Source organism: Paroedura picta, chromosome 6, assembly GCF_049243985.1.
Source record: "Paroedura picta isolate Pp20150507F chromosome 6, Ppicta_v3.0, whole genome shotgun sequence".
In the NCBI taxonomy this organism is placed as follows: domain Eukaryota; kingdom Metazoa; phylum Chordata; class Lepidosauria; order Squamata; family Gekkonidae; genus Paroedura; species Paroedura picta.
Window position 1 is genome coordinate 10,789,816 of NC_135374.1, and position 25,685 is coordinate 10,815,500.

General features: G+C 48.8%; 2 protein-coding genes across 4 annotated transcripts in view; one reads left to right on the forward strand and one right to left on the reverse strand.

Annotated features, from left to right (window-relative positions):
• The window catches only part of TYR (tyrosinase), a 35,282-nt gene extending 23,543 nt beyond the window's left edge, over positions 1-11,739 (forward strand). Inside the window, exons 3-5 of the mRNA XM_077341424.1 lie at positions 2,757-2,904; positions 5,846-6,027; positions 9,326-11,739. Of these exons, the coding sequence (XP_077197539.1) occupies positions 2,757-2,904; positions 5,846-6,027; positions 9,326-9,546 (551 nt within the window). The 3' untranslated portion in view covers positions 9,547-11,739. The remainder of the gene's footprint in view (positions 1-2,756; positions 2,905-5,845; positions 6,028-9,325) is intronic.
• Positions 11,740-24,070: 12,331 nt separating this feature from the next.
• Positions 24,071-25,685, reverse strand: part of NOX4 (NADPH oxidase 4) — a 121,744-nt gene continuing 120,129 nt past the window's right edge. For 2 of the 3 annotated variants that reach the window (XM_077341423.1, XM_077341420.1), the window contains exon 18: positions 24,074-25,246. In XM_077341423.1, the coding sequence (XP_077197538.1) occupies positions 25,126-25,246 (121 nt within the window). In that variant the 3' untranslated portion in view covers positions 24,074-25,125. Of the gene's footprint in view, positions 25,247-25,685 lie in introns of all 3 variants that reach the window. The other variant, XM_077341421.1, reaches the window with a different exon arrangement.

The following is a 25,685-nucleotide window of genomic DNA, read 5'->3' on the forward strand; positions in this document are numbered from 1 at the left end:
CACATGGAGCGGTGAGGGAGGTAGGGGACACCCACCTAGCCAGCCAGATCAGCTGAATCAACCCTGGCGATCAATGGGGTGACAGATGTCGTAGCCAGATCGCCCTCACATGCCAATAAAGGTACTCTGATTCTGATTCTCTATGTAGGATACTCACAACCCTATCGCTCATCCTCTGTAACCTGCCACTCCCTTCACAGAATCAGCTTCAGAGTCAGTTTCTCAAGGGTATAAAGGTAGAGAAAGGCTGTTATATGGAGCCTGTGTGTGTGTGTGTGTGTGTGTGTGTTTCCTCCCAAACGAAGCTTTGGGCTTCCTCCACTTCTCTCACGGCCTGCTGGGGTGAGCACTGAACATACACCCGAAGACATGAAGCTGCCCTTATAGCGAACCAGACCTTTGGTGGGTCTAGATCTGTATTTATTCACACTGGCTGTCAGCGGGAATTTGAACCTGGGTCTCTGTAGCTTTGTGCCGTGCTATTGTTCCGATGATGTTTAGTATGGTCAATGCGCTGCTTTCTGCTGGTGCAGTTCATCTTAACGTGCCAGAGGAACTCACGGGAAATCGTGTCTCGGTCACTGCAGAAGCCAGAAGCTTGCTTAGGTGCTCTCTGGCAAAAGCACATTAAATTGTCAATTACAGCAGATGTCAGGTCTATGCCAGGTTCCTACCAGCTACAGAATACTGTGATCACAGTTATTTGGCTGGTCGCAGGTCCATTAAGGTCTTGGCACCAGGGCAAGGTGTTCCTTTTAGCAGGCCATCGGCTGACGGGGCGGGTGGTTTTGATTTTTCTCCCTCAGCTTCAGGTTGCCAACTCTTGGCTAGGAAATCTCTGGAGATTTGGAGGGTGGAGCTTGAGGAGAACAGAGTTGGGACTTCAGTGGGGTATAATGTCATTGATTCAACTCTCCAAAGCAGGAACTGATCTCTGTAGTCTGGAGATCGGTAGGAACTCAGAAGATCTGCAGGCCCTACCTGGACTCTGGAAACTCTTTCTTTCTTTCTTTCTTTCTTTCTTTCTTTCTTTCTTTCTTTCTTTCTTTCTTTCTTTCTTTCTTTCTTTCTTTCTTTCTTTCTTTCTTTCTTTCTTTCTTTCTTTCTTTCTTTCTCTCCCCCTTCTTTTCTGCCTTCCTTCCTGTCTACTGTTGTTCTTTCCTTTGTTTCTGTTCTCTGTCATCTTCCTTCCTTCCTTCCTTCCTTCCTCCCTTCCTCCTTCCCTCCCTCCCTCCCTTCCTTCAGCTGCCTAAGGAGGTGGTGAGCTCCCCCTCACTGGCAGTCTTCAAGCAAAGGTTGGATACACACTTTTCTTGGATGCTTTAGGATGCTTTGGGCTGATCCTGCATTGAGCAGGGGGTTGGACTAGATGGCCTGTGTGTCCCCTTCCAACTCTATGATTCTATGGTTCCTTCCTTCCTGCCTGCCTGCCTGCCTTCCTTGAGGTATGTGTCATGATTATTGTTCTCATGGCAGCCAAGCAGTATACTCTTGAAAGCTTCTGGGGAAGTTCATCCCATTATCAAGAGATTCTGACTTGGTATCAAAATCGCAAAATCTCATAGTGTCCTGCTGTATACCATATTGGCCAGATTTCACAGTCAGAGTAGTTCAGCAGTGGAACGGGCTGCCTAAGGAGTTGGTGAACCCCCACCCCCCACTGGTGGTCTTCAAGCAGCGCCTGGATCCTGGATGCTTTCGGCTGTCCTGCATTGAGCGGATGGCCTGTACGGCCCCTCCCAACTCTGTGATTCTATTATTCTGTATCAGAAAGATTAATTCAACTCTCTGCTCGGTAGGCCAGAGGAGCTCGAGGTTCAACAAGCTGGCTCTTGATGGGGGGGATGGGAGCAACAGCCTTGTTATTGGGGACAGCCTCTCTGGGAAATCCCAAGGCACAGAGCGAAAGGGCCACTCTTGCAGGTCTCCTGCACTGAGGCTGTGGTTTCCAGAAGAAAAAGAAGAAGAAGAAGAAGAAGAAGAAGAAGAAGAAGAAGAAGAAGAAGAAGAAGAAGAAGAAGAAGAAGAAGAAGAAGAAGAAGAAGAAGAAGAAGAAGAGTTGGTTCTTATATGCCGCTTTTCCCTATCCGAAGGAGGCTCAAAGCGGCTTACAGTCGCCTTCCCTTTCCTCTCCCCACAACAGACACCCTGTGAGGGAGGTGAGGCTGAGAGAGCCTGAGATTACTACTCGGTCAGAACAGCTTTATCAGTGCTGTGTTGAGCCCAAGGTCACCCAGCTGGTTGCATGTGGGGGAGCGCAGAATCGAACCCGGCATGCCAGATTAGAAGTCCGCACTCCTAACCACTACACCAAACTGGCTCTCCAGGTGTAAGCCTGGAAATCCCGGGAGGTTTGGGAGGGCGGGGCCTGGGGCAGGAGACAGCATTGGACAGCAGTGGCCAATCAGACGCTAGCTGCTCCACACCACCTAACCCTCAGAGGCAATCTAACTCTGAACCCGGAGATCCCATTCCGTTCATGATTCCGTTCCCTCCATATAAGATACGAACTAGTACTTTGTGTTGTGCTTTAAGCATTGCTTTTAATGCATCCTCTACGTACGGCATCAGTGAAACGCCTCTCTGCATCCTTCTGGCTCTGGCAGAGAGGGTGGCCTCTGAATTTAAAGGAATAAAATCCAATTCTGGACCAGTCTGTTGACGTGTCAGCCCATTCCTTAAATGCAGCTGGTCATGAAATCCAAGCGCTTGTGTATGTCTTGCCTTTTTCCGCACAATGTCTTTTTCACCAACAGGCTTTGCCAGTCCGAGGACCGCGATCTCGAACACATCCCAAAGCAGTCTGCATAATGCCTTGCACATCTACATGAACGGCACCATGTCCCAAGTCCAAGGGTCGGCAAATGATCCCATCTTTATATTGCACCATGCCTTCGTGGACAGGTAGGCGTGACCCTTCTAGGATTCTAGATTATTTTTAAGCGCACACCATGGATGTTGGGTCACTTTGTCATGTCTAAGTGTTCTTCAACAGCACTTTGAATGCTCCAGGGTCCCTGTAGTGGAACCTCATAGTCCAATTATGAAAAGAAGAGTTTGCTCGAAATTTATGCTCTTACAAGAGCTGGTGAGTTTACACAGTCAATACATGGGCTGATCTTTCTGTGGTTTGCTTGCTTAGGTGAGGCCAGATTTTTTGAATACAGTATTTGCTGGCGTATAAGACTACTTTCCCCCCCTGAAAAACATGCCTCCAAGTGGGGGGGTCGTCCTATACGCCGGGTGCACTTCAGTTGGGATAGACATAGCTGCCCCTAGTGGCCCATAGTACTGTAATGTAATGTAACAAACTCTATATTTTGAGTGGAAATGTTGGGGGGTCGTCTTATATGCCCAGTCATCTTATACGCCGGCAAATATGGTACTTGTCACAGGCTGCTTGCAATACTTGTAATTTGCCAGTAGGTGTCAATGTAGTGAACCATATAACTGTGTGAAAATAGCCCAGCCTTCTTCATTCATTGTCTATGATAAAAGACGAAAAATGTCTGCAGTTTTACAGTGTTGGGATTTGTGCCCTGCAACGCCTCTTGCCTCAGCCTGCAGGAGGGGAAGATTCCTTGCCACAGTGAGATGGAAAAGGCTTGTCAGCCATGCCCAATAAGGAACCCACGAGTGCCATTTCAGAGGGGGAGCCAAAGAGCGAAGCCAAAAAGCACAGCAAACTGGTTACAAGTTCTGAATATGAGCAATCTTTGCCAGGAGTAAATCTAGGCACAGCAGCAGAGCCCTGACAGGGACGGATGGGCCTCTGCTATCATTCTAGGATAAGGTGACCAGAGGGGAGGGGAGGTAAGGCGGGATGCAGTGCCACAGCGGCGGCCTCCCTCCATCCCTACCTCCCCCAGACTGGGTTCACCGTCGCCTCCTGGGCGCCTCTCCCACAAGCCTGTCTTGTGCACCTGCACGGCCTCCGTTGTCGCAGGTCAGGTGGGGGCCAAGGGCGGGCATCTACCTGGCATGCCTGCACAGGCCAGCCACAGGGCCAGTCAGGGCACAGCGCTGCTGCCAGCCATCCTGCTGGCGAGGGGCTGCGAGGGAGGGGGCACAGAGGGGGCTCCGGCTGGGCTATGGCCCATGGCACCACAAGAGAAGTCGGAAGCAGGACATTAAAGGACCCAGGCGGGACGCGGGACAATGTCCTGGAAGGCATGAGTGTCCCGTGGAAGCCGGGACAGATGGGCAGCTTATTCTAGGACTAAACGCCCCCTACCTCTAGAGCCAGTGAGCCAATCAGAGTAAGGTAACAGAGGCCTACTGCCTAGTTTCACCCATTGGCGAGGGGATCCATTCTAAGCTGGAAGACTGATGAATATTCATGTGGCAATTTAGGGTTTAAAAGGCTCGGCATGCATGCCAAATATTATTATTAGTATCACCTTTATTGTTCAGCCTTCACGCAGCGCGCCTCAAGCTGTTTTCCAGCCTTCGCCTCCCCCTCCAATGACGGAATTTGCTCCAAATGATATGCTACGGAATGGCATGAAATACAGCTCCAAGCCACGGTAGCTCTGACAGACAAAGGCAGGTCAAGAGGCTGCCATTAACTCTGGCCTGACGCCCACACTTACAGTAAATCTGTAACATTTTCTCCACGGCTTGAAATGTTTGTCAGCTCCGGGCCCGGATCGGCCTGTACTTTGCTGGCCGAGGACGAAGCTGTTCCCGGTCCTTCAAAGAGCGGGCTAATGAGGTTAAAAAATAAAACCACAACAAGCCCCAATTAAACCCCAGGCCAGAGAGGAGAAGAAAAGTCGCCCTACCCAGAACCTTTGCAATTCCTCAGGAGGCAGAGATGCCATGTTTCAGGTGGCTCTTCCAAGAAAGGAACAGAAAACAAACAGTTTGCTCATCACTCAAGAGCAGGCTTTCTTGACTTTATTTTTACCACTGAGAACCCCCCTGAAACATTCTCCAGGTTTCAAGAACCCCCAGGAAGGGTGCGACCCTGCAGAATATGGCTGGGAAGCACAGCTGTGGACATACCCATTCGGGACCCCTTCGCTTCCCACCCTCATCATTGCCATTTTGGGAAGGGGAGGGGTCAACATGACCATCTATTGTCGTATCATTCAAATATATATTAAAAATTAATTAACTCACATCCATTTGGGGAATGCTTCCAGGGTCGTCGCGAAACCCTGGCTGAGAAAACTTAATATAGGCATTGGGGGAATTCCTGGAGTATTGCAGGTGCCATGACATCACTTCCTAAGAAGGAGTAATAAAGTGTCAGCACGACTCCTACTTCCTGTTGTCTTCCACTTAAACGCTTCCAGCAGTTGCTAGAGCAGGGATGGCAACTCTCCTCTTATGCCACTTTAAAACCTATTTTCCAGTACGGACTTGGATATCGATGGATATCCAGACTTAGATATCGATAAATCACAAATCCTATTTGGTCAACACACACCCTCAAATGAAGCCAACCTCCGAACAAGAAGCCAGTTTGGTGTAGTGGTTAGGAGTGCGGACTTCTAATCTGGCATGCCGGGTTCGATTCTGCGCTCCCCCACATGCAACCAGCTGGGTGACCTTGGGCCATGGAACTGATAAAGCTGTTCTGACCGAGCAGGAATCTCAGGGCTCTCTCAGCCTCACCCACCTCACAGGGTGTCTGTTGTGGGGAGAGGAAAGGGAAGGCGAATGTAAGCCGCTTTGAGCCTCCTTCGGGTAGAGAAAAGTGGCATATAAGAACCAACTCTTCTTCTTCTTCTTCTTCAAAAACCTCCTTGAGAGAACTGGACCAGTTGTATTACTCCTATCTGCAAAAAGCTCCTTGTCTACTTGCCACAATGGCTAATACGAATGACTCTCTCTGCAGCATCTTTGAACAGTGGCTCAGAAGACACCGACCCGACCGTGAGGTCTACCCTGCAGCCAACGCTCCCATTGGACACAACCGGGAATCCTACATGGTCCCCTTCATTCCGCTCTACAGGAATGGCGAATTCTTCACTTTGTCGCAAGATCTGGGATACGATTATGAATATCTAGCTAATCCAGGTAAGGCTGAAATGATCAGGACACCCTATATGTGTCAGATCTTTATTCAGGCTCTGATGAGACCCACAGAAGCCATGTTTTGAGACAGTGGTCCCAACATGCATGATATTTTAGAAAGAACAGCACAGAGAATTGCTGGTGTGGAACCCCCTGAAATGTTCTTCAGATTTCAAGAAACTGCAGAAGTGGCACAATCATACAGAAAATGGTTTGGAAGCAGAGCTGTGGACATGCCTACCTTGGGCTCCTCCCTTTCCACCCTCTCCAGGCCCATCATTGGCCATTTTGGGAGGGGTGGGGCATGTCAACATGACCATCTATGGTCCTATCACCCAATAAACGTTTTGCCAATTTAAAAATATACATGAAAAATTAAGAACCTCCCACCTATTCGAGAAATCCTTCCAGGGCTGTCAACGAAACCCTAGTTGAGAAAGCCTCCTCTAGAGTCTTGTTCATTTCCAATAATTCCAGATTTGGAGGCATTAGGGAGTGGGGAGGGGAGTGAATTAAATAGGGTATAATGCCATTGGGTCCACCTTCCAAAGAGGTCATTTTCTCCAGGTGAAAGAATCCATGTTCTCTGGAGGTCAGTTGCAATCTCAGAAGGTCTCCAACCCTGGAGGCAGACAGCCTTATTGAAAGTACATGAGAAATATCATCTTGGTTGTGAGAGCCAGCTTGGTATAGTGGTTAGGAGTGCGGACTTCTAACCTGGCAAGCCAGGTTCGATTCTGCAGTCCCTCACATGCAGCCAGCTGGGTGACCTTGGGCTCGCCATGGCACTGATAAAGCTGTTCTGACCGAGCAGTAATCTCAGGGCTCTCTCAGCCTCACCCACCTCACAGGGTAGGTTTGTTGTGGGGAGAGGAAAGGGAAGGTGATTGTAAGCCACTTTGAGACTCCTTCGGGTAGAGAAAAGCAGCACAGAAGAACCAACTCTTCTTCTTCATCGTCTTCTTCGGATGGGAGGGGGCAACGGGTGTTTAGTTTAAAACGCAGAGCCAGGGGGGAAAAGACTGAAAACATCCGACTGCTAAAAAAGAGAAAAGATTAAATTTAGCCACAGGAATTCTCCCGGGCTACAGGGGAGAGGGAAATAATTGAAAAGCACCAGGAGAGGGAAAGTCCCCTTCACGCCGAGAATACCGTGTAGATTACGACTCCTGTTCTCAGCACCGACTTAATTAATAGAGGAAAACAGCGGATTGTTCCTTTTTTTGTGTGTGAAAAAGTAATTAATGTCTCCCACCTCCGAGTCTTTTGAAGCAGGTAACTATCAGCCGGGGAGCCCAGAAGAGATGGGAGAGGATCTGTCAGGGAGAGCGTCTAAGTCTGACGACTGCAGATAAAGATATCTAATGGAGGGGAAAAGTGGCAGGAGGTGAATCTTTGGTGCATAATGCACTTTCCGTTCCCTCTGGTGATCTTTGGCAAGTGCACGTTGCCATTTCACATGGTAAGATCCAGCTGCAAAGTGCATTGCAAGAGGACTGACATTGAGTCATCATGCTGCCATCCTGTTCTTGCAAATAATTGCTTGCTAGTTCCTTCTGAGAGCGGTTTCTCAGTGGAACAGGCTTCCTCGGGAGGTGGTGGGTTCTCCATCTTTGGAGATATTTAAACAGAGGCTGGAGAGCCATCTGACGGAGAGGCTGATTCTGTGAAGGTTCAAGGAGGTGGCAGGTGACAGTGGATGAGCAATTGGGATGTGATTGTCCTGCATAGTGGAGGGGGTTGGACTAGATGACCCATGAGGTGCCTTCCAATTCTATGATTCTGTGAGAGATCAGAAACAGGGCTCTCCAGAAGGTCTCAGCCTCCAGGTTGGTTGTTCCAAAATGAAGTTTCAGCAGAGAAGTTTCAGCTTGGAAGGATTATGAAGGGCAAAGGAAATCAGAAGTATGTTCTTGAGGTTTACGGAATTATGCACGGCATGGAGAAGGGGTTAGGAAACATAAGGACACTGCTGGATCAAACCAGTGGTCCTTCTGGTCCAGCAGCCTGTCTCACACAGTGGTCAACCAGTTCTTCTGGAGGGCCAACAACAGGGCATAGAGGCTGGGGTCTTCATCAGGAGGACGTGAGAAGATCCCTGTTGTATTAGACCAATGGTCCTTCTGGGATCGAACTGGGGACCTTCTGTAGGCCAAGCAGCAGCTCTACCATTGAGCCACAGCCTTTTCCCAACTTGTCCCAGTTAGAGCACTTGCATGGTGGTGGCCTCGCACGCCCTGAACTCCAAACAAACAGTCCATGGACACCTCAGCCTTGATGCACGAGTCTGAAGAACTTTGTGAGGTTGAAGGTGCTGGGCTATGCCAAATCTGTAGTATGCATGATTCAAAAGCAGATGAAAAATATCTTGCAGGGGGCGCCGGATGTGTATTTAGCATAGAGTAGGATCGCTAGCCAGTGAAAGAGGTCCAAGTGTATGGGTAGAACAAGATGTTAAGAAAGGTATGGAGCTCCACTATGTCTTCATTTCACTGCATGGATTCTCACACCATATGCTGGAATATGCGAGGTCTGTAGCATACACGGCTGCAAAAGGATGTGAAGACTCTCCTATAGGGGCCATCAGAGGAGATGTGTATTTAGCATAGATTAGGAACTTCCTGATATTTTTCAAATTGTCTCCTGATGTGCCCTGATTGGTGTAGTGGTTAAGAAGGGCGGGTTCTACTCTGGCAAACCAGGTTTGATTCCCCGCTCCTCCACTTGCAGGCAGCTAGGTGACCTCCAGCTCATCACAGCCGTGATAGAGCTGTTCTGACTGAGTAGTAACATTAGGACTCTCCTTGCCCCACCTACCTCACGGGGTGTCGTAGGGAGAAGGGATGGCCACTGTAAGCTGCTTTAAAAAACAACTCTTCTTCTTCTTCTTCTTCTTCTTCTTCTTCTTCTTCTTCTTCTTCTTCTTCTTCTTCTTCTTCTTCTTCTTCTTCTTCTTCTTCTTCTGTTGGAGACTTTTTGCTCCTTTGAGAACACTTCCTCCCTGCTTGCCTCTAGAAAGACGGAACAACTGCAGACAACTACTAGTTAGGTCTCTCTCTTACACCTCTCGACACAAAGCTGTTTGTCTTCACAACGAGACCATTTCGTTCCTTTTAGCAGCGTGGCGCTGTGCTCCTCTCGGCCAATTTCAACTCGGCCAACAGAAAGCACACCGAGCTCTGCGGGAACACGGTCACTGTACTCCCACGGCACGTACTTGCCAGTGTTCCCCCGTCCACCTGTCATCTAGTACTTGACATTCACAGGAGTGTATCTCTTGTCTTCTGGTCTTTGTTTGCAGATGGGCCTTTCCAGACTTTCTTTGTGCCTTACTGGGAACAAGCCCGACGGATGTGGCCCTGGCTGCTAGGCGCGGCCGTGCTGGGTGGCCTCCTCACCGCGCTGATCGCTGGATGCACGGTTCTCGGATGCCGGAAGAAGAAAAAGGCTTTAGAGGAGACCCAGCCTCTGCTCATGGAGAGCGACGATTATCAGCCCGTGTCCTACCAATCGCACTTATAGTCACTGCTCGAGGCCCCCTCTTAACCCATCGGTGCTTCTACGGTGCTAACAGGAGTTCAGGTATATTTAAGGCAGGCTAGAGAGTCCAGAACAAACATTCAGTATTCTGACGATCCCAAAACGGCTGTGTTTGATCGGCTGATCAATGGACATTTCCCACTCGTTCAGTTTTGTGTTCGTAAAGCACGTTGCCAGAATAATACCTGAAGATTTTGGCAGGGAGCTTTGAAAATAAGCAGAAGGCAACACTGTTCTAGGGTCTTCTGTCGGTTCTTTTTTTCTGGGTGGCCAAGCTCATGGTTTTCGTCCGGGAAGGAAAAAGCAGGTGATGGGGAGGAGACTAGGGAAGGGAGGGAGGGAGGGGAAATTCCCAGGTCATTGGTCAAGATTATTATTATTGGATTTATTACCTGCCGCTCCCAGCAAGCTGACTGGTGGCGGGTGACAACAACAAAATCCACACAATAAAATATAACCATTCTGATGATCAACTAATGCTCCTGCGCTGAACCCAAAACCACTTGCATTTGTGGTAAGCTTTCCAGATGGAACCTTGGGAATGACAGACCAGCATTTTTCAGGGTTTGAAGGGTGCCCGAAACATGTGTCCATGCAAGCACCCCCCACCCCCAACAGCGGTGCACATTGTTCTCCCAAGGGGGTTCCCTCACTCTTTCCAGGTCCTCCCCACCCCAAAGAGATACAAATAAAGGCAAGCAAAGAGGAAGCGGCTATTTTGTTAGGCAGCGAAAACCCTCTGCCCGTTTTACCAAAAGGCTTTTTCAGGAGCACTTATAAGACTCTCTCAATACAGCGCTGATTTCCCCAGAATTATATAACAACGGTCATTTAGCTAAATTATAAATAAAAAAATTAAAAACTGAATTGCAATTTGTACGTTGCAATCAAGTAAATGCATAACCATTAAGTATTCGCCTGAAGAATCCAGTTGGTGGAACACGTAGGGAATTTTTAGTTTGGGGGTGGGGGAAATATACATTTCTTAGTTGCAATATCAGCCCTAGCCTTAATTTTTATCAGTGCCCACTGCAGTCCTTTTATTTTCTCCTTCCTTCCCACTGGAAGAAACAAGCTCTATAAGGGGTGGGGAACAACCTGTTGCAGGGACTGGGAACCTTTCTGCATGTGTTATTTCATTGCTTCTGTGCCTGTATTTAATTTCCCCCCTTTTCTTCATGTGTTTCATTCCCTGCAGCAGTTGCTTCTATATTCCATTGCTCTACCACTCATTTATTCAAAAGCACTCCAAAGGTGCAGGGAAATAACCCTGCGATACAGTGATGTAATATCGAAGTGACCACTAGAGGGAGTGAAAGACATGCAGAAAGGAGGGTGGTATGATGCAGAATGGGCGCTCAAGGGACAGCAATAAGAAGTGCAGAAAAGTGCTGGTTCTTGAAACAGAGGAGAAGCCCATCTTTCTTGCAACTTACCCCTCCTGGTCATCCCCAATATAACTTCTTTCTAGGGCTGATGGGAGTCATCCATTTAGCAGTTTTATGAATGAAACTGGAAGGCTAACAGTGCCATTCTAAGGAGAGTTACACTCTTCTAAGTCCACTGACTTTCATGAATATTGAATAACTTAACTCTCTCTAGGGTTGCACTGTGAGGAACCTACTGTCCTCATCAAACACATGCAATCTGAGCATGCTCCAGTAGCAACCAGTAACCGATTGCTTAGGAAGTGATCAATTGCGCAGATAGGGGTACCTACATTCTGAATGATTTTCAGGCTACAGAAGTGAGTTGCCCTGGAGAAAATGGCGGTCTCAGAGAGTGGACTGTATGGAACCACAACCATACTTGGCTACCTTTCCTCCTCCCCACATTCCACCTCCTACCAGGGTCCAACCTTGCTTGGCTTCCACGACTTGGCTAAAGTGGACCAGCTTGGGCCGTCCAACTGCAAAGGGTTTACAGGCTGTTCTGTATGTTGTAAACCGGTCACTGTATTTATATTCCTAAAAATCAAATGTGTTTTTCTTCGCCATTTCTGGGACACGCATCAAATATGTTAATATTATAAAACATCTTCTGCCTTAAAAATAAAAGACTCTTCCTACTGAAGCCAAGGTGAGCCCAATTTTTCCACCCTTGTCTAATCTGCTGCTTTAGCCCTTGGTTAATTTATTTTATTTATGTGTATTTCGACTTTTATTCCGCCCTTTCTCAAAAAGACTCACTGGGGTAGCCTTCATGTAATCCCATTGATTTCGGTGGATTTCTAAGGGCATCGTAGTGCTCTGATTTGTACTTTCCAGGGGTAGTCAACCAGTGGTCCTCCAGATGTTAATGGACTACAATTCCAGGGGGTTGTAACAAACACATACCTGCTCTTCCTCTCAATAAGCCTAGCTGCAGAAGAAGCTGGTAAAGCAGCACCAAAACAAGGAGACCACAATTAGAATTTTCTGAGATCAGTCTCGTCTCCAAGCTAGCAGGCTGCTCTTCACAGATTTTAACTTAAGCTCACCTCTGGGTTGACATGGGAGCTGCAACCAAGGAACACAATAGCTATCCTGGAGGCGACACTGTTCCACAAGGCCCTATGTTTTGGAGGGGACTGTCGCCGCCTCCCTTTGAGGAGTTGTGCCTTAGTTCAATAGGCTAGAACGACATGGAAATTGTGTTGGATCCAGCCCATTTATTAGAAAGTCCTTTGGTGTTCCAAGAGCTTTCTCAAAGCTTCCTTCAGTGTGGAAGTTATCTTGCCTATTTGATGCAGCTGAGCCCGCCAGGACGATCCACGGCATGGCAATTTCCAGACTAGACTACTGTAACGTTTTCTTTGTGGAGCTGCTCTTGGAGACAACTCAGTCGGTCAAAAACCCAACAGCTCAGCCATTACCTGGAGATCTCTGCTCTTCAAATGTCTCCTGATTCAAATCCTCTGTGTTTCGTGGCATTTCAGTGCACTGCGGATTCTCCCCTCACCCACTCCGACAAAGCGGCTTCAAACAGATTGAGGGAGGCATTTCCACTTGGAGATGCAGTGCTGTAGCGGAATCCACACAATCCTTAATATAATAGACTCCACTCAATATGGAGCCTGGGAAGGACAGGAGTTGGGGAGGGAAGGGACCTGTGCAAGGTCTATCACCATAGACCCCACCCTCCAAAACTGCAGGCCGGAGATGAGTTGTGTCATGACCTTGAGGAGGCATACCTCAGAAGACCCCAAAAGCAGACTCAGAGCTCTTCGTAGAGACGAATAAAAGTAGTTTTACTGGAAGACTTGAGGGATCATCTACAGGAAGTGGCCCTCACAAAGAATGCACTGTTTACATCAAACCAAATTGGCAGGAATGAATCCCGGGAGCAGATATACCCGTGTCCCCCCTCCTCGGGACTAGGCAGAGTTCTCTACAAACTATCCTTCTTTTCATATCCTGGCATAAACAGCCTGGCAAGGTCATTAGCATTCCTGGCGAAAAGACCAAATAGTACTGCTCACACAAGGGAATGGGAACAAACACCGGGGCACTGGGAGAAGGGCCTCCCCTGGAGAAAGGCATGTCTTCCAGGGATGGGTTTATTTATTTCTATTCTTAGATTTTTATGCCACCCTTTATACAAAGGGGCCTCTTGTGGCGCAGAGTGGTAAGGCAGCAGACATGCAGTCTGAAACTCTGCCCATGAGGTTGGGAGTTCGATCCCAGCAGCCGGCTCAAGGTTGACTCAGCCTTCCATCCTTCCGAGGTCGGTAAAATGAGTACCCAGCTTGCTGGGGGGTAAACGGTAATGACTGGGGAAGGCACTGGCAAACCACCCCGTATTGAGTCTGCCATGAAAACACTAGAGGGCGTCACCCCAAGGGTCAGACATGACTCGGTGCTTGCACAGGGGATACCTTTACCTTTTATACATGACAAGTTGTAATGCTGGTTGTTCTCCAGGCTTGGAGGTCGGCAACCCTCAGCTGGCTTTTCAGGGCCACCGTCCATGACGGAAGGCTTGTTTGCGGAATTCCTGGGTGAAGCGGCACCGTTCAGCCCTTAAGTGCTGCTGAAATGAAGTTTCCTGAGACTCAGTTGTCCTATTGATTAACATTCCTTTGATTGGGAACATTAAGTATGTGTGTATATCTGTTCCACATAATATATTTCTGCTAAGGCCTAGGAGGAGGAGCTTGGTCTCATGGCTTAAGTGCCACTCAGCACTTAACACCCACTCAGGGCGGGTGTCCCACCCCTGAATTCTTCCTTCTCCTCCAACCAGCTTGACTGTCGATCAATTGCCTTCAGTCCCCCATCATCCCTCCTCCTTCCACTTCCCTCCGAGGCTCGGAGGCTGCAGATCCCTCTTGCGTGAGAGCTGCCCCTGCTGGTGAGTCCCCTAACAGCTGCCTGCAGGTCCTGGGGGGAGGGAGAGGCCATCCACAGAGTTCTTCCACCCCACCCCAGTGTTGTATTCCTGCATGCAACAGGCTTGACCCTTGGTATATATATAATATATAAATATATACATATGTATATGTGTATATGAATGTGTGTATATCACAAACACACAAATACCATTGCTGTGAACGATACTTCCCCGGGGGAAACACATCTAATTAAAGCCCCATTAAATTAACTTTTAATGAATGAATGATCAATTAACCAATGCATTGTACTAATTGCTGGATGGACAGTGGATTGACTTCTAACTAATTACTGAGCAGTGCGTTCATTGACACCAGGGATTTCCAACCAGGGATCCGCAATCTCTTGGGATCCATGGTAGCTCTGCGATCTTAACCCTCCTGCTTTAATGGCCACGCTTTCGGTAACTGGTTGCTTCCATTGCTCCCCCTCCGGCCTTAAACCACCTCCTGTCTCTTCCTCCATTCAGTCCTCCTCGACCCTGCCTGTTAACATGAGTGATTCTTGTCTGTTTTTCCTTTTTTCTAATTTCTTTGTAGTCTTCACCAAAGTTCCATCAGGTGACAAATGCTTTCAAAATGTTTTCCTCAGCGGCAAAGACATCACAAGAGTTCTGAGAGACCCTGGAGTAAATTTCCAACAGTAACATAAATGCTACTTCAGACCAACATGGCTACCCATTTGAATCTATACATTTACTATGCTTCTTCTTAGCAGCCAGTTTGGTGTAGTGGTTAGGAGCCAGTTTGGTGTAGTGGTTAGGAGTGCGGACTTCTAATCTGGCATGCCAGGTTTGATTCCCCGTTTCCCCACATGCAGCCAGCTGGGTGACCTTGGGCTCCCCACGGCACTGATAAAGCTGTTCTGACCGAGCAGTGATATCAGGGCTCAGCCTCACCCACCCCACAGGGTGTCTGTCGTGGGGAGAGGAATGGGAAGGTGATTGGAAGCCGCTTTGAGCCTCCTTCAGGTAGGGAATAAGCGGCATATAAGAACCAGCTCTTCTTCTTCTTCTTCGTCTTCTTAGGCTTTTTGCCCTTCTGAATGCAGGCCCCCCTTGAGAACAGGGATCCGGGAAACTGCAAGTCATGGCCTGTAGATGTTTTCTATGCTACCACCTTGGATAAATTCGTGTTCAGTGTTTCAAAATTTACTCCAGGGTCTCTTAGGCCTCTCAGGCTGTCCCTGCCACTGAGGAAAACATTTTGAAAGCGGATGTTATCGGACAGCGCTTTGGTGAGGACTAAACCAGACAAGAATAATCTTTTATCGCTGGTTTACTTTGTACTTTTATTGTTCTTTATGCAGCCCCAGTTCAAGATTCTTTGGGATTTCTATATTTATACCTAACAAGTTGCTTGATTGTTTTTTGAACGTCCAAATGGGGCCCAGAGAAAGAACCGGGGAATGCTCTTGAAGAGTCTTCTGCTTGTTTACAGGCGTTAAAGGACATGGAGAAGTTCTCACGGTGCATTGTGGTGTTCCAGTTTCTTTCTCCTCAGCATCACTTCTGTACCGGACAGTCTTTGTTTGTGTCTCCCCCAAGGAGCTGGCAACCCTCGGCCAAGGGAGAGAGAGGCCCATTGAGGACACACATGGGAGCAAAGGGAAAACAACGCCTAATTTCACTACTGGCTGATGCTTGTTTCCCTTGATAAAAACTCACATTTGAGCCCATGTGCTAAGATGCTGCTGTGAGTCCAAAGTGTCGTGGAGGAGGAGAAGAAGAAGAGTTGGTTCTTATATGCTGCTTTTCCTGGAGGAGTCTCAAAGCGGCTTACATTTGCCTTCCCTTTCCTCTCCCCACAACAGACACCCTGTGAGGTGGGTTAGGCTGAGAGAGCCCTGATATTACTGAAGAAGAAGAGTTGGTCCTTATATGCCACTTTTCTCTACCCAAGGGAGTCTCAAAGCACCTTACATTCACCTTCTCTTTCCTCTCCCCACAACAGACACCCTGTGAGGGAGGTGGGGCTGAGAGAGCCCTATTACTGGAGAAGAAGAAGAAGAGTTGGTTCTTATATGCCACTTTTCTCTGCCCGAAGGAGTCTCAAAGCAGCTTACATTCACCTTCCCTTTCCTCTCCCCACAACAGACACCCTGTGAGGGAGGTGAGGTTGAGAGAGCCCTCATATTACTGCTTTGTCATACCAGCTTTCTCAGTGCTATGGTAAGCTCAAGGTCACCCAGCTGGTTGCAAGTGGGAGAGGAGCATGGAATCAAACCCAGCTCATCAGATTAGAAGTCCACACTGCTAACCACTACACCAAGCTGGCTCTTGTTAACCTGTTGTTAACTTGGCATGTCTGGACATTGGGGGGTGGGCACGAAGTCCCTCTCAGTGTGCAAAGGTGTTATATCCAAGGATGGGCTGCCTCTCTTTGCCCTAATCTGGGATGTGCCTTCAGCCGCCCTCCTCTCTCTCTCCCTTTGTCCTCTCTCACACAGCCCATGGCCTTCCATCAAGACACCTGTCTCTGCAGATCTCTCCTGTACAGACAACATCCTCATTATAGGAATGCCAGCCTCCAGGTGGGACCTAGGGATTCCCTGGGATTATAGCTCATCTCCAGGGGACAGAGATCAGTTCCCCTGGAGGAAATGGCTGCTTTGGAGGGTGGGCTCCATTGCATTGTCCTCCATTGAGGTCCCTGCCTGCCTCAAGCCCCACCCACTCCGGGCGCACGAGATTAGAAGCTGCTGCCTTTAGCTACTACCCCACGCAGCCCAGAAAACCCACAACCACCAGTCAACTCCAGCCAAGAAAGCCGTCGACAATTCATAGGTCTGTTAGACTTGCCCAACAATAGAAACTGGAGAACTATTTTGTGTGGTTCAGCTCCTGCAGTTCCGCAACCCGGTTTTATATCTATTGATTGCGGCCGTAGCCGGAGGCGTGTTTAGCAGAGGGCTGCCGCATCGTGGAAATGTGCCGCTGCCCCCAAGCAGCTTTCAATAAACTGCTTGTGGAAGAGACGGATATCCCCCCCCCCCCTGCTCCACCCCGCCCCAGATTGTAATGATCAGGAAACTTCACAGCTTTGCAGTAAAATCTCTTCCGGTGCTGGCATGTTTAATTAGAGCAGGGGTAGTCAAACTGCGGCCCTCCAGATGTCCATGGACTACAATTTCCAGGAGCCCCTGCCAGCAAACGCTGGCAGGGGCTCCTGGGAATTGTAGTCCATGGACATCTGGAGGGCCGCAGTTTGACTACCCCTGAATTAGAGGATGAGGAGGAGGTGATGGCTTCCGGCCTCCCTCCCTCCCAGCCTCCGCTTTGGATCTGCACTCCGAAAACCAGATAACGTGGAGAAAGTTCTGTCGGTTTAGTTGGTTAACGGAGCAGAGTTGAGCCCCGTCCTTGAAGTGAGACGCTGAGTGCGGTCAATACATCTCCCAAGAAGCGTATCGTGAAAAAAAAACTTCCATTTATTCAAGCCAATTCAGTTCACATTCAGGTTGCAGCTGAGGGAGGGCAGTCGAATAGAACGAGGAATTTCCCTGTCACAAACGGCCAGCTTCGTACGTGTGGGGTGATTATTATTAATATTAATAATTAATATTAGTAATATTCGGTATCACCTCTCCCATCATCATAATCATATTTTATATCGCCTGTTTCCCATTATTACTGTTGTTGTTGTTGTTACTGGAGAAAGAATTCATTTATATATCTGACTTTTCACTACCCGAAGGAGGCTCAAAGTAGCTTACAATCACCTTCCTTTCCTCTTCCCTACCTGTGAGGTAGGTGGGGCTGAAAAAGCTCTGAGAACTGTGACTAGGCCAAAGTCACCCATCTGGCTGCATGTGGAAGAGTGCGGAATCAAACCTGGCTTGGTTTTTATAACCCATCTTTCACTACCCAGAGAGTCTCAAAGTGGCTTACAATTGCCTGTCTGTCCTTTCTCCACAACAGACTCCCTGTGCAGTAGGGGAGGCTGAGAGAGCTCTGAGAGAACTGTGACTAGCCCAAGGTCACCCATCTGACTTCATGTCGAGGAGTGCGGAACCAAATCGGCTTGGTTTTTATAAACTGTTTTTTTCACTGCCCAGATTAGCCTCAAAGCAGCTTACAATCGCTTTCTCTGCCTCTCCCCACAGCAGACACCCTGTGAGGGACGGGAGGCTGACTGAGAAAACCTGCCCAAGGTCACCCATCTGGATGCATGTGGAGGAGGCGAGAATTGAACCCAGCTCCCCAGATCAGAAGCTGCCACTGGAGCCCCTGCACCACACTGGCTCTCACAGCAGGAGGTCCTGCGTTGCCACCTGGCGACTGGCAACCTGAATTCTGGATGGTCATTGATTGGATCCCTTCATGTGCTTGGTATTGAATAAACTTGGATTCCCCCCCCCCCCGGGTGGCACAGAGTTGAAGTGTCACATAGATAATCCTCTTCAGCATGTCCCACTGACACTGTGGCGTCCTTCGGGCCGTACGCCGAATCATCTCACCGGGCCTCTGTCTGGCTCAGTGCTCAAACTGACAACCGTTCTCGAGGGTCTTCAGTGGCAAAAGGTCTTTCCTGACGCCTGTTCCCCAGGGGATACCAGAGAAGGAATCGCTCGCAATTCATCGCCAGCCCAAAAATGTCTAAGTCCAAGCAATTTTATTTTCTGTGCAAAGTGCTTTGCGGTTACGATGCCTGTCGAACCAAAACAGCCCTGCTGTATAAAATGTGGTCCATGCCAGCGATGCGTAGGTGTAGAGCAGGGGTAGTCTAACTGTGGCCCTCTGGATGTCCATGGACTACAATTCCCAGAAGCCCCTGCCAGCATTCGCTGTAGTCCATGGACATCTGGAGGGCCGCAGTTTGACTACCCCTGGTGTAGAGCAAAAAATAGTGCAGTGGTTAGAGAGCAGAGGACGGCCCCCCTCCAGTTCTGAGTTCAAATCACCCCTGATTCATGAAGCTGCACACCTGAGGGCCAGGCACTCTCTCTCAGACAAACCAACCCTCGCAGGGTTGTTGTAAATGAGGAAGGACGGAGCATATATATGCTGCTCTAAGCTCCTAGGAAGAAGGGCCAGATAAAATAGCCATAAAAAAGCATAACAAAGCGCTGGGTCACCTACTGTCAGTCATCTTGGATATACTAAGATTGTGTCTAGGCCTCATATTTCTCACCCAGGGTAAGAATTCACCTCCATCCCTGCCCCAATTTCCCACCCGCCACGTAACAGAGGAGCCGGAGAGAGGGAAAAAACGGCCTCGATATAGTGACGCTCTAGGATTCTCCCCTCATCCCATATGGCAAATACCACAGAGACTAGGGCAGGCAGCCTAGAGTATCATCACAGCCTCCCCAGACTCTGTCCCGCAAACGTCCTGGCATTTGCTAAGGCAGAGTTGGAAGAAAACTGTATAAACGAGAACAGAGAACAGAACACAGCACAGCCGGGGCATCGACGGCATCTAACGCCTCCCATCCTGCAATACCTACCAGCAGAGATGGCAGGCCCCAGCCACCTTATTAGGTCCCTTCTGTTGTTGTTATCAAGAGCAGGATTTCTGCATGCTGCGTTTGTATCAGCCGGGGAAACCCACCTGAGCCACCTGATTGCGGGGCCAAGAGCCAGCCCATCCACAGGTAGACGTGGGTGAGGTTCCTGCCCACTATCCAACGGCCCGTTTTCCGCACGCCGCACTACGGCTTCCCGTCGCTGCTGTTTTCCTCCGTCTCCCGCGGCCTCTTCCCAGGAGTTTCCCGGCAGTGCTGTGCAGCATCGCTAATGCCGTGCGCTGCGTCGAGGCCATCTCAGGACAGCCTCCGCAGGAGCGGCTGGGAGAGGTTGCACAGCGTGGGGATTACCGACAGGAGGAACTGGAGGAGGTCCCTGACTTGTTCCGGCCGAGCTCGAGGATCACGGAGGGATTCCAGCTGGCACGCAAGCACCGCTTGCTCGGAAACGGGCGTGGGGATACCAAATCGGTCCGATGGATACGACCTATCCATAAAGGATAGATCCACGCGTCCAGAGATACTCTGTGGCAGGGAGAAGTCCCTCGTCCTCCCTCTCGTTCCAGCTCTGTCCTCAACGAGAGGGGCAGACGAGGCTCCGAAGACTAGCGCAATGACCTCCCAATGACAGAATTTTAATGCGCGGCTGGTGCAAAGCACTGCAGCCGCAGCTGCCGGCTTTGCTCTTGCGCTGTCTGTCCGAGGGTGGCTCGGCGCACCAGACATTTAGGTCACCCCGCTCTGCAGACTCCTGAGCTCGTCCCTACCTTGAGAGGGGTGTGTGTGTGTGTGTCAGTGAACAGCCGGGACGAGATTTTATTTATCGCACTGTCGGGAGCCCTTGCAAGCAGAGAGTGCAGCCCGACTTTTAGCAAACCAGGGAGGCAATGCCATCGAAACCGCAGGGTCGTGAAGGAGAGGGCGGCAGATGTTTGGGTGTGCCGACAGCAACAGTGTTCTTCTAGCTATGCACGCTCGTCCTGATTCTGCACAGACAGAAAAAGCATCTGGATGCAGAGAGACACACATTGCTACGTCCCCCGCGCTGAGTCCCTGCGGAACTTGATGGATGGGTCTCGTCCGGTCGGGCATGCGCAAATGCGCCTGCAGGGCCACTGGTTTCATTCAAGGGAATACAAAGGAGGATCCACCCCAGAGCGGTGTGCATAGGGGGCCTTTCTTTATGTGCCTCTGCGTTCCTGGGTATTCCCGCTATAAACTTATATTTTAATTCTGTGTAGCTTTTCTCAGAAAAACAAGCAAACAACTTGTTTTTGTTTTTTTAAATCATGTTTCTTAATCTCCTTGTCAACCACGTAGAGCCGAGGATACCAGATGGGTGCTATCGACGTTCTGAAAATAAAAGGACCCATCGAGAAGAAACGTGTTTACGGGACCTCGTGTCTCGCATACAAGTTCGGGTTATGGGCTAGGGCTGTCTCCAGGCGGATCGGACCTGACAAGAATTGTAAATTAGGACTCCTGCACTTCTTTGGGGGTGGGGAGTGCTAATTTGCAGCTCCAGGGAGCTACTTTGAAGAAGGTGGAAGGAGGGGGCAGAGAGTGCCCAAGGCATTTTATTACCCCAAGAGCCCTCCTCCTGTCTCTATGAGTGAGACTGCAGTGTGGACAGGAATTTTAGATTTCCCAGTCGTACCTCCACAGCAGCCCTTCCCCCTCTGCTACCAGGAATCTTCTTTTTGAAAACCAGGCCATTGAACGTTATTATATTGTCATACCATTGTGCAAAGTATCTGTCATGATCTCTGAATTTTTGAGGTTTCTCTAATCTCTTTAATGTGAGTGGTATGCCTTTCCCCTTATACCTTGCATCAAAAAGGGCAGATTTCCTTTTAAAAAAATGGAAGATGGGAATTCAGAGATCTTGATACACGTATTACAATGAAGTAACAACATTCAACTGGAGCTTTAAAAAAGCGGGGTATAAAGTAAATAAATAACAGTGTAGAAGGTTTTGAAAAGGAATTAGTCAAATTCATAGATAGCTCCATCAAGGGTGGTAAGCCATAATTACTAAATGGAACCTCCATGTTCAGAGACAGTGTATCTTTGAATGCAAGCACGGGAGACATATCACCTCCATGCCCTGGTGGTGGGCTTCCTGAAGATACTTGGGTGGCCACGATGAAGCTCAAGACACCGGGCAATGTGGATCTTTGGTCTACGCTTTTCAACATCTTTATTTTCAAAAGGTACACGCCACTTCTTCAGAGGCCGGCTCATGGCCCCAACAAAATAAAACAATGTAAAACAGGGAGAACATAAAAACATTCAAGATAACCACCACCAAACCCCGGCCAACAAACCCCAAGGGAATATTATCCCAGAGAATAATAATGAAATACGGCTTTTTCAAGTGATTCCTGAAACTCTATTAAAGGAACGTGGCTCTTGCAATCCCAACACTATCTCCATCCCACTCCCTCTCTAGCACCCCGCTGGACAACCAGTCAAGCGCAACCGACCTGCCATAACAGGTGACTACCCAGGTGTTTCTCCCTGTTTTGTCGCTCCAGACAGGTGACGCAAGCAGGAGGCTTATGTGAACAAACGTCTCACTCTCTTATGCCGCAATCAACAATGAACCGAGCAGGCAGCATCGCCTAAATCAGTAACAGCAGGGCTGAAGCAGGCATAAAAAGATTCACGGGGTTGGAAAACTCTGGATGCATTCAGTTTCCCATAAAAGAATCCATGTGGATCATGACAGCCGGGCCACGTGGCCTAACCTCCCCCCCCCCCCTATTCCTCCCCGTTAGGATGGAAAAGGAAAAACTGGAAGGGAAATGGTGGTGGGTAGAGGAAAGTGTGCAGGAAACTCAGGGGGAAGACTCTTCTTTTTATATTCTCGTGAAGGCCTTAGCCTCTATGCTCTGTTGGTGGCCCTCCAGAGGAACTGGTTGGCCACTGTGTGGAGACAGGATGTTAGACCAGATGGACCACTGGTCTGATCCAGCAGGACTCGTCTTATGTTTTCATGAAAAGTCTCTGCATCTGGATGCTTGTCTGTCTGTGCTGGTTCAAAGGACGTGATTGGCCATTGTGTGAGGCAGGATGCTGGACTAGATGGACCATTGGTCTGATCCAGCAGGGCTCTTCTGATGTTCTCATGAAGGCCCCCGTCCTCTCTGCCCTGTTCTTGGCCCTCCAGAGGAACTGGTTGGCCACTCTATAAGACAGGATGCTGGACTGGATGGACCATTGGTCTGGTTCAGCAGGTCTCTTCTTATACCCTTATGTTTTTTGAGCACAGAGTGAGCTACAAAAGGCTAAGCATTAGTTGTCCACCCAGAAGATGTTTGCTCCTGTGTTGTTTGCCTTTTGTTTTTCACACAAAACAGGAGAATCCCTTTGTTCCTGTCCAATGTTTCCATGCACACTTAATACCTTCCTTTCCCTCTGATGCCTGTGTTCTTCTGCGGCTCACTCTACTGTTTGATAAATGTGTCTCGACACTGTTTACCTGGCAGCTCTGAGATCTCTCCCTGGCCACTCTCTCCTGCAGGAGTAATACAAATCACCAGGCAAGAGGTCTAGGCTTCCGGCTAAAGGTGGGAAGAATTTTGACGGCAGAATGTAATTACAGGCACAGACAATTGTTGGGAGCTTCTTGCTTACTTAGTGGGCTCTGCAAACCTTCAGGCTCTTGCTGGGCATACTGCATGGCCCACTCCTGCCCGAGTGCTGAGCAACAGCGATAGGCTGGTCAAGTCCAACAAAAAGCAAAAAGCAGTTCTTTGCAGAGCCAGCATGGTGTAGTGGCAGCCTCTAATCGGGAGAGCCGGATTTGATTCCCCGTGACTCCATAAGCAGCCAGCTGGGTTGCTCTAGGCTAGTCACAGTCCTCTTAGAGCTGTTCTCACAGAGCAGTTCTTTCAGAGCTCTCTCTCAGACCCATCTCCCTCACAGGGTGTCTGTTGCAGGGAGAGGAAGGGAAGGCGACTGTAAGCCACTTTGAGACTCCCTTGGGTAGTAAAAAGCAGGGCAGAAAAGCTGACCTTCTTCAGTGGAAGGGCATCTACTTTGCATACAAAAGGTCTTGGGTGTCTTTGGTGTCTCTTATGACAAGGATCAGAGAGTGGGTGATGTGAAAAGAGCTCACCTGAAAACATGGAAGAGCCCCTGTCCGTCTGAATGGACAATACTGAGTTAACATTGATCATGATATCCTCCTGGAGATTAAATTGTGGATTTCGCTGCCAGAGGGTGTAGTGATGGCCACAGGAATAAATAGTTTTAAAGGGGGATTAGCTAGGTTCATGGAGGAGAAGTCTGTCCATGGCTATTAAGCAGCAGAAAATATACATTAAGAGGCACTGAGCCTTTGAATCCCAGAGCCAGGAGGCGACATAGGTGACCGCCTTTATGCCCTAGTTGGATACTGTGTGAGACAAGATGCTGGACTAGATGGACCTCTGGTATGATCCAGCAGGGCTCTTCTGATGTTCTCATGAAGGCCTTGGCCTCTCTTGTTGGCCATCCAGAGGAAATGGTTGGCCACTATGTAAGAAAAGATGCTGGACTAGATGGACCACTGGTCTGATCCAGCAGGGCTCTTCTGATGTTCTCATGAAGCCCTTGGCCTCTCTAGTTGGCCACCCAGAGAAAATGGTTGGCCACTGTGTGAGAGAAGATGCTGGACTAGATGGACCACTGGTCTGATCCAGCAGGGCTTTTATATTTTTATGAATGCCTCAACCTCTATGCTCTGTTGTGGGGAGCTGGTTGGCCTCTGTGTGAGACAGGATGGCAGACTAGACGGACCTTCACTGGTCTGATCCAGCAGGGCTCTTCTGATGTTCTCGTGAAGGCCCCAGCCTCTCCGCCCTGCTGTTTGCCCTTCAGAGGAACTGGTTGGTCAGTCTGTGAGGACAGGATGCTGAACGAGATGACCACTGTTCTGATCCAGCAGGACTCTTCTTATGTTCTTATGAGAGAGTTTAAACACTGTTTTTAAATGTTTTAACGTTGTAACGGTTGTTGCCTTGGGTACCAAGAGTTGCACAGCAATGTTTGAAATATAATAAATACGTAAATATTAACTGGGCAAGAAGATTGCGGCCCCATTGTTTGGAAAGCCAATTAAGAAGCAACGATTCATCCAGCTCCGTATCTTATCTATGAGAACAGGATGAAGAATTCCAATTCAATTCAGCCCATCTTCTACGTTCATACCTTGCCCTCCACGGGACATGACAGAAACCCATTCCCACATTTCATCTACAGAATTAATCTTTGCACAGAAGAAAACTTTCCATTTCAAATCTGTTTTTTTTTTATTTATTTGCCAGTGTAGAGCAGCACCAGACTTCAAACGTAAGCGTTCAGTTTTCTCTCCCCCAGTCTGATCAATCAAGCGCTTGTTCAACCGATCCCACTTTCCCGCTTTATTGTGGCCATTTCAGCTACCGCGTGGATTGATCCCGAACTGAGCGCATGAGCTACTAGGAATCTCTAACTGCATACGGCTAATTCAAAGGTTTGTAAAAGTTTCGGTTTCAGGACGCGTTTTGGGGCCGTCCTTTGGTTCCTAGGTTTTTAAATAGTTATAAATAACAAATAATAATTAAAAATACCTTTGCTACTCTTTGGTACGTGGCCTCTGGCTAAAGCTGAAGGATTCTGAAGTCTTCTTATGTTGTGTTTCCTTTCTCTAAATTGCACTTGAGTTTTCCAAACCGTCCTTTCTCAGTCCCGGAGGCTTTTAGCTGAAGGATTCTTTATTGTACTCGAACCGCGTCCCGTAAGGGTTGCGGCTATTGCTCAGTCTGTGAAGGGCTTTGGAGATTTTGCTTGGTCCGCAGCAGAACACACCGACGGTCTTCCTGTCGAGATTGAAAACAGGGTCACCAAACCGGGGCGGAAAGAGTAAACCAGGGCTACTGAAAAGGGAGGCGAAACCAGAGTCGGGCTCCATATACGCTGGACTGTTTTGGCATCCAGTTATTATCTGTAGTCACCGCTAATCCTGCATAGTGCAGGGGGTTGGACTAGATGACCCAGGAGGTCCCTTCCAACTCTATGATTCTAGGATTCTAATCTCTCATAGAATCATAGAGTTGGAAGGGGCCATACAGGCCATCTAGTCCAACCCCCTGCTCAACGCAGGATCAGCCCTAAGCATCCTAAAGCATCCAAGAAAAGTGTGTCTCCAACCTTTGCTTGAAGACTGCCAGTGAGGGGGAGCTCACCGCCTCCTTAGGCAGCCTATTCCACTGCTGAACTACTCTGACTGTGAAAAATTTTTTCCTGATATCTTGCCTA